The 9,255-nt window shown below is 27.1% G+C and overlaps 1 protein-coding gene across 1 annotated transcript; it reads right to left on the reverse strand.

Annotated features, from left to right (window-relative positions):
• Nucleotides 1–1,089: 1,089 nt before the first annotated feature.
• On the reverse strand, nt 1,090–3,429 carry LOC105115353 (tetraspanin-8-like). Its single transcript, XM_011012203.1, has 2 exons — nt 2,792–3,429; nt 1,090–1,634 (listed from the first exon to the last, which is right to left on the reverse strand). Exons 1-2 carry the CDS (start codon nt 3,296–3,298, stop codon nt 1,326–1,328), a joined length of 816 nt encoding a protein of 271 aa, XP_011010505.1. The 5' UTR covers nt 3,299–3,429; the 3' UTR covers nt 1,090–1,325.
• Between the last annotated feature and the right edge of the window lie 5,826 nt (nt 3,430–9,255).

Genomic DNA, 9,255 nt, shown 5'->3' on the forward strand with positions numbered 1-9,255 from the left:
TAAAAAAATATTTTTTTTCTTATTTTATTATCAATTTTTACAACAAATTGGTGTTCTATGTTTGTTTGTACGTAGATATTTTGAGAGTTTGGTAAAAATTTATTTTTAATTTATTTTTTTATTTAAATATATTAAATTATAGTTTTGACTTTGTTGCTATACAATCTCTAGATTTTTTTTGTTTTTTGTCTTGTATATCTGAGATATTTCTTATCATTTAAAAAAATATATCTATTCATCCCTATCATTTGAAATTTCAATTCAATTAATAATAATATTTTTTATCTTTTTAAATGATTTTGAATATTTTTTAATTTGTGTATATATATTCTAAGATGTATACTGTTAGATATGGTGAGTTTGTATTTGATTAAATAATTAAATGTTACATACAATATGAGACCATGGATATATATCGAAAATAAATATCTTGAAATATATAAAAATTATTCAATGTGTTCCTTCTAAACAATCAGATAACCAAACAAATATCTCATGCAAATTTCAGCTCCGGCTATCATCGCCATACATAAAATGAGCCTCGAGAAAAGTCAAGATAGCTTCCTTCCTAATGTTCTCATTCGCAATCAACCACTGCTTGCCATAGAGAAATATCTAACCTTTTTTTATCGTTTTCTCACATCTCTCCACGTTCTGGAATAAGAAATGGCCCCGATGCATATCCAACTACCATTAGACTGTTACTTGAATAGTTCTTTGAAGTATTTTTTTTATTTATAAATATATTAATATAATATTATAATATTCTTTATTTTATTTATAAATATATTAATATAATATTCTTTTTTTTTAGTATTAGCATATATATATATATATATATATATATATATATAACTAATACACCAGCATTGACTTCACTGCACATATTTGCAGAAGAAACCAGTTTCTCTGAGCTTGTCTTTTATCAGCAATCACTGCACTGTCTGCACCACTCCAAGGTAATAAATCTATTAAAGGACTTGTATTAAAAGCTGATTCAGAATGTAAGGCCCAAAAAACAACGTACGCATATTAAATTAATGCATTGTCTGAATGCATTAAGCTAATTTAATGCTAATCAGAGAAGAATGATCAAAACAAAGTCGCAGATTTAGAAAATATGAACTCCGTATCATATGAGGCATAGAAAGCCAATATGTTCACAAGGATACTAAAAGAAAGGCATACACATGCTATACAAGAAAACACCTGCAGAAAAGGAAAATATATATAACAGAGTGGGCGGCACATAAGTAAGCTGCCGACAACTAATCCTACGCGTTACTTTCTGCATCCATGCCGGCTGCAAGTAGAATTCTCCCAAGTTAAGTGTGCTTCCATCCAGCAAAGTAAGCATTTTCGCTTCTGTTGTTCCTGAATGCACAGCATCCAATGGAGTACACAATGATGAGGAACACAAGGAATATAATGTTGATAACAGCCACCTTCTTCCAATCACTCTTGAGGTTGTCCAGCAGCCCAGCCTTGCAAGAGTTGCAGTTAAAGCAGAGAACATTTGACTGATTATCCCACGCATTACAGTCAGGATCGGAGGTGACATTTGTAGTCTTGTCCCAAGTAGTCGGATTTTGATAAGTAAAGCCACAGCTATCCGGTGGCTTACAGCAGCCAGCCTGCAAAACCACAAAGAAACAACATCAGAGCCCAGTATTGTCAGCACTTCATAAAGAGGAAGTCTACTGCAATATCTAAATAAACGTAGTTGTTATATCTATGTCAGCTTTGGGGAATAGCTAATTACCAAGATTTCATAGAAGTAATCCAACTATAGAAAGATCACATATCAACTAAATGAATTATTTAGGATTGATAATAACCCCATTTGGCTAAAAGAAACGAATCTGCATTCTCTTGTCCTAGGGTAATCAAAGTTCATATTGCTCTGCCATTGCCTTGAATACAAAAGAAAAGGAAAAAACATCTACAACAATTCCCAAAACCATAAAAATGAACTTCCGCATTTACACTGAAAGGTCCCGGTGCACGCATACAAACACAAAACAGCAACAACTCAGTTCATAAGGCTGTGAAAGGCCATAAAGGAATAGAGACCCCACCGCCCCATGTGAAAACAATTAGTAGACGATAAAAAAATAATAATAATAATAAATAAATAAATAAATAAAAATTTGTGCTAATCCAAAGTAAAATAAACAATGGTAATTGAGAAATAAAACAGGGTCATTTTTCCCAACTTACAACTCAAGCAAAAGCATAAGCAAAGTTAAGCGAAAGGGGTATATTTCATTCATATATCTCCACACAGGAATATGTAAAGTGTGTGTGTGTGTGTGTGTAAAGAAGTAGCCCAGATGCTTCTCTTTTATCCTAAATAAAGTTCTGCTCTTATCTATGAAGAATTCCCACATAACTAAAACAACATGTGATAACTAGAATCCACAAAAAAGAATCATATTCTCCACCTAAAAGTGCTCTTGCTTTTCTCTCTCCAGCTAAAATAAACTAGAAACAATAGAGAATAAATTATACAGACGACCAGGGATTCATCATGACTCACGAGTGACATGTCGTTTCTCCAACAGGAGATTAAAAACAAAAATACTAATGGTAGTAAGAGAAAAAATACCATAATAAACACACAGAAGAAAAATTCATCAAAAGGAAGATAAATAAAGATTGTTTCTTCGTAACAACTGAAACTTAGATCTCAACAACAACAATAACGCAAAATCAAACAATAACAAAGTGAAAAAAATAAAATATCCCACAAAATGAGAGTATAGAGACTAGAAAAAATTAAAAAGAAAACCTGAAGAGCAGATAGATGGCGAGTATAGAGAACGGTGAGAGTATCATTCAAATATCTCTGTTGAAAATCACTACAAATCTTAGCATCGATCAAGCAACTCTTAATCTTGTTCCAATTCTTCCCACTGGTCACTCTCTTCTGCAACCAATTCGAATAATCACCCAGCCTATACTCTTTATACCCTTTATCAGACAAAACTTTACCAGCACCTTTGTTGGTCACCACAAAAGCAAAAATCGTGAAGCAGAAGAGGACGACAATGAGGAGAAACATGACTACGAGGTAAATCCAGAGGAGCCATGACACGCCACAACACGCGCCAATTAGACCGGCTAGTGAGACAACTAAGAGGAAGACACCAAGAACTATAACTGGAGTGTCGAGGAATTTCTCACATTCGGATGCTCCTTTGTTTCTTAACCAGATCCCTGCCCACAGGATGGGGATTGAGAGCAGGAATGTAATGAAGTTCAGGATTCCTACCAAGTTATTGCTTAGACGAAACATTGTTGTTGTTTGGTTGCTCAGAAAATCAAAGAGAAAGAAAAGAGAGTTGGGTTTGGAAGGGAGTTGTGATTGGGAATGAAGGAGGAGGTTACATAGAAGGCGAGTTACACCTACACGCGCTAAACGCCTGTGTCCTGAAGATGGGTTTGCTGAGACACACGTGGTTGAAAAGCATAAATAGTCGCTGTCAACGTGGAGGAATAAAAAAAAAATGTTGTTTTGGTGCCGGAAATTCATTTTAAAGAAAAAAGAAAACTATCTGTTTCGAGTTACAGCCTTCATAGATTAAATAAACTAATTTTATTTTAATTATATAATAAAAATAAATAAATAATGATAGTAAATAAATAAATAAAATATACTAACTTGGAAAATAATTATTTTTTCAAGAGTAAAAAGGATAATTTAACAAAAAAATTAAAAAAAAATTAAATTGACTTAAATTAATATAATATACAAATAATACGAGTAATAAATATTGAGTTAAATCATTAAACATATGTTTTAAATAATATAAATAAAAAAATATTAAAAAAAATTATAAAGTTAAATTTAAAAAAAATATTCATAAAATAAAATAAAAAGAAGTTGTAATTTAGATAAAATGATAAAAATAAAAATCAGTAACACCCTTATAAAAGTTTAAAAATAAAAATTAAAAATAAAAATAATAAAAATAAAAGTTAAAATAAAAAATAAAAATAAAAATAATAAAAATAGAAGTTAAAATATTATTAACAACAAAAAAAATCAAATTCTAATTTTTTTTAAAAAAATACAAAAAATTTATCTCTGCACCACAAGTGTTGTTAGTAGGCTTTCAAACCCTAATAAAAAAAAAATATAATTACTAACAGCTTTTTGTAATTGATAATTTTTTTAGTGTTTTTTTAAGTGTAATTATTATTATTTTATAAAATATTTTTTATTTAAAGATATATTCAAATAATATTTTTTATTTTTTTAAAAAAATATTTTTTATATCAACTTATCAAAATAATCTGAAAATATAAAAAATTATTAATTTTAAATAAATAACATAAAATAAAATTTATATTTTTTTAAAATGCTTTCGAAAAAAAATAAAAAAAAAAATATATTTTTTTAAAATGCTTTCAAAACCCAAAAATAAATATGTTGAATAGATTAAATAATAGTCTTGAGCATATTATTTTTATCCAATGAAATATTTTTTTGCATTATCATATTTCTTTCCTTCCAAACAAAGTTGATGAATTTTATATTGAAAAGAGAAAAACTTTTTTGATGTTTCAGTATTTTTCTTATTAATATTAATTTGTGTAGTAAGTTATGTTTTCTGTTTTCTGTCTTCGTTCTGTAAAGGAATTTGAGAATTCAGACAAGAAAAAAAAAGGAGGAGAATCACTTATTAACCATTAGCCAATTAAAAGTTTTTACAAATTACGATGATTCAATGTTAAAAATAAAAATAAAAATAAATGTTAGGATAAAGTCTCCCATTTAAAATTTAATTAAATGGATTTTCAAAATTGAGAGAGAGTGAGAGATAGCCGGTGGGCTTCTTATCCATTCCGGCCAGTTATTTTGTCCTCCTTCGAGTACCCGTAACAAAGCAGTCTTCTGCTACTCCCAAGGACAATACCGTCAATAAGCACCCACCGCCGCGTGTCACCCTTCAATGCTTATCGACGCCGTTACGCTGTCGGTCAGCACCGAGATCTTTTAGAGTTGTATCCTGGTAGCTTTGCTGATGTTTATAAAATAATATTTATATATTTATATATTAAGACATTTTAAGAAAAACTTAAAACTTTTAAACTACTGTTTCAACCAAAAAAACAAAAATATGCACAACATATTCTTGTAGAAATGAACAACCAACGCGTACCCTAACTTCTAACTATTTTCTCCAAATGGTAATAATAATAAATAAATAAAACAAAAACCCTTAAGCGTTGTGGCAATGTATGATTTAATTTTCTTAGTTTTATTTTTTATCATTTATTTTTTCATGTACAGAGCTGTCCAATTAATATAAATTAGTTTACATTGAATAACCTAATTTCTTATTGGTTAAAGAAATAGACTTCATCTCAATATTTTAAAGTTAACTCAGAGCTATTTCATGTTATAAAAATAACATATACATAACAAACACAAGTATATATTTATAAAATAAAAACAACACACAGCAGTGGTCAAGGAGTCAGGACCCACATATAGCAAGAAATAATTTCCTCTTAATTATTGTTCTATTACTCAGCATTAATCTAAATGATCTTATCATAAACATATGTACCTACTCCATATAATCCAAGGGAGCTGCTCGCTGAGAGTGAGTGTAAAATTATCCACATATATATCTTTTTAATATTATTAATATAGATGTTCGGTGAATTTGTATATATTTTAATTAATTTTATAAATTTTAAAATGAATAATTATATAAATCTTTTTAAACTAATAATTTTTAAAAAATTAATTAATTAAATTATACCTTTTAAATTTCAAATATTTATCTTCTTCCAAACCAGGCAGGTGTTTTTTTGGACTTTAGCACCAGCTAGTCCAAACACGATGTCATGGATGCCCATTACGTCTGTGTGAATTTCAAACAGAAGAAGAAGATAGAGAAAAAAGCTTTCGTCCCATGGCAAAATCTTCGATGAGAATAGGCGCAGACACGAAGATCCAAGCACGGCTTTGAATATTTAACACTTGTCATCATGTAGAAGTTTCGCATTCCACTTTCTCAAGCCATGGTTTTAGGTGTCTGTAACGTGTGAAGTCGAGTTCTTCTAATAATAACACCACCTATATTTTATAACAAAAACTAGACGTGTTTCGTGTCTATGTTATTTATCCAATAAAATATCTAGGAGGTTAAAGAAATCTAATAACTCAGAGTTATAGTTTTAATTAATTAAAAAATTGGATTTATTTGAATTTTATATATATATATATATAACAAATAAATATAACAAGGGACAAAAACATTTATTTAAGAATAAAAAGATAATGCTGTTTAATTTTTAGTGGCACAATAAACATGAAATTTAAAACATTTAAAGGCAAATTAATCTAGATTAAATTGATAAATTAGTGTCCTAATTATAAGATCGGGATAATATAATAAAAAATTAAAAAAACTATAAAGTCATTTTGTTTTTTTAAAACAAAACAATGTTAAATGGCGATATAAAAAAAACAAAAAAAAATGTCAACTTATGTTAACTTTTCAAACTCATAACCTGAATCATCGTATCAAAAATATTATATATGAAAAAATCATGAAACTCAATTTTAGGAAATGAAACGTTAAAATTAAAAAAAAATACATTAAAAAATTCAAAATAAAAAATAATAATTAAAAGAATGAGGGTTAAAATTGAAGAGTTAAGTAAAAAAAACAAAAACATTAAAAAAAAATACAATACATTATCAACTTGAATTAAATGATAAAATTAGAAATACTAAAACTTTTATAAAAGGATTAAGAAAAAAATCAACCTAAAGAGCTTGGATTGCCAATCTTTGTGTTCAATTATTTGCTAAGTCCAAATACATATGGGTTTAGTAAACTTCTAAATATGATATCATTAAGTTTAGTTGCGTGCTGAGTCTAAATATATATAAGTATGATAAACTGTCAAATCCAAAAACATTAGGTTTAACAGTGCATTGAATTCAAGTACATATAAATTTGACGAAATATTAACCTAATATCCTTTAGTTCAGGTACATGTTGAGTTCAAATAAACATGGGTTCGACAAGCTATGAAATCCAAAAATTTTTAGTTCAGCTTATATCCAAACAACATAATAAATTTGACGAAATATTAACCTAATATTCTTTAGTTCAGGTACATGTTGAGCTCAAATAAACATGGGTTCGACAAGCTATAAAATCCAAAAAATTTTAGTTCAGCTTATATCCAAACAACACATGGGTTTAGTAAGATACTAAACTTAATATTTCTAGATTCAGGTACATGCTAGACCTAAATAAATATTAGTATGACAAGTTATCAGATTCATTACTTGTGGGCTTGGTATTATGCCAAGTCCAAATTGGTATGGGTTTGATGATCATTATAGACCACATGTTAAGCCATAAGGCTTTGTTAGTTTATTTTTATGAATTTTAATATAAAATATTAATATAAATAATAATCATCTTTCTACACTTTTACATGTATAAAAATCTTTTAAGGGCCTATCATTTTTCTATTAATATTAATATTGTGTAAGAGATATATTTTTTTTATTAATATTATGTAAATAATATTTATCTATTTTTAATATTATATAATATATATTTATCTCTCATTAATTCTATCAAAAAAACAATAACACTTCAATCATTTTATTTGAGCAACATTACAATATTCATGAGTTATATATATATATTCCCTAAACTAACCCTGTAAATAGTTAATAATTTCTATTTTTTAAGTATTTATATTTTAATTTTGAAAGCATTTTTCATATATAAACAAGAATAAACACTATTTAACATAAAATTTAAAACTTATTATTTTATTTATTACAATTATTTAAAAAAGTCATTAATTTTATCATTTGAAAGCCTCTTAATCCTATAAAAAAATTTGTTTAGATGATATTAGGTTTTTTACTACCAACTACTTAGGTTTTGAGTTCTTGGAAAAGAAAATATTCACGTGAATATATAATTAATAAACATTCAAACACTCAAAATCTTATTTTTAAGCATATTAAATTGTATAACATCGTCACTTTATGATTGTATTCATGAAGTTTTGGAGATTTTACTTTTTAAACAGTATATACATCCTTGTCTTGTTTTAAGACATTTGTATAAAACTTTTCATTCATTAAAGTAAGTGAAAATCTTCTGCTGTATCACCATAAATCAATGAAACAGTCACGGTCCTTTTAAGGATATGTCACCCACCATACTTAATTTACATTAAATTAATATTTATTTAAGCTCTAATTAAATTCAAAGTGCAAATTTGCTACTACTACTCTTTAAGCAAAAGCCAAATCTTTGGACGTTTGATGCAGTTATAAAGTAGATAGACTTTTTTCTGAAAGGTCGTGTGGTGTGCACTGAAAAATATATGTTCCGAATTACATAATAAACTTAAAGAGAAATCGTTTTTATTATAATTGTTTCATTATTCATCTTCTCGTATATTATTATGTATTTCAATAGTAATTGTTTTAAAAATTATCAATTTGGTTCTCAAATTTTATTTTCGCAATAGGACTAGTCCTGTTGAGTTCAAATTACTACACACACTAGGTAGTTTTTAAATGTTTTGAAAAAAATTTATTTTAGCTCCTTATTTTTTTTTAATTATTAGGTAATCGATTCCTCTAAATTGAAAAAAATAATTTTGATACCAAACTTCATTTAAAAAAAAAATTGGTGGAAAAAAAAGATAAGGTCACTAAATTCTAGAATAGAAAGAAAGTTATCATTGACACTTATTTTAGCCACTAAAATAATTTATTTTTATATTAAATGGTTCTATATAATAAGAAGAATTAAAATTAAGTATTTATTTACTTTAAAAATATCTAAAATAACATATATCAGCTTATGAAGAATTTCAGTTTTAGGTTGATTTTGGGTTCCACAACTTCTTTTACGCCACAAATTGGTATAACAAGATTCGAATCTTAGTATTTCAATTCAAGATAGGTTGAAAATAGGTTTTTAGATATATATAAAAAATAATAATCCTATTTTTTCGACCAACTAGTTGTTGAATACTAGGGAGCTCTACACAATGTATTGTCTTTTTTGTTTTTTGTTTTTTTTCAAACAATTAGGGTAGATGATATATTGTTCGTCCTATTAATTTAAAAAATAAAAGCCTTTTTTTACTTGGCTAAGTGCTCAGTTTGGCCTTATTTTTTTAAAAAAAAAAAATTTGATTTTTTTTATCAATACTTTTTCTATTTAAAATAATTTTTAAATTTAT

The sequence above is a fragment of the Populus euphratica genome, unplaced genomic scaffold, assembly GCF_000495115.2.
Source record: "Populus euphratica unplaced genomic scaffold, PopEup_1.0 scaffold679.1, whole genome shotgun sequence".
NCBI classification, from domain to species: domain Eukaryota; kingdom Viridiplantae; phylum Streptophyta; class Magnoliopsida; order Malpighiales; family Salicaceae; genus Populus; species Populus euphratica.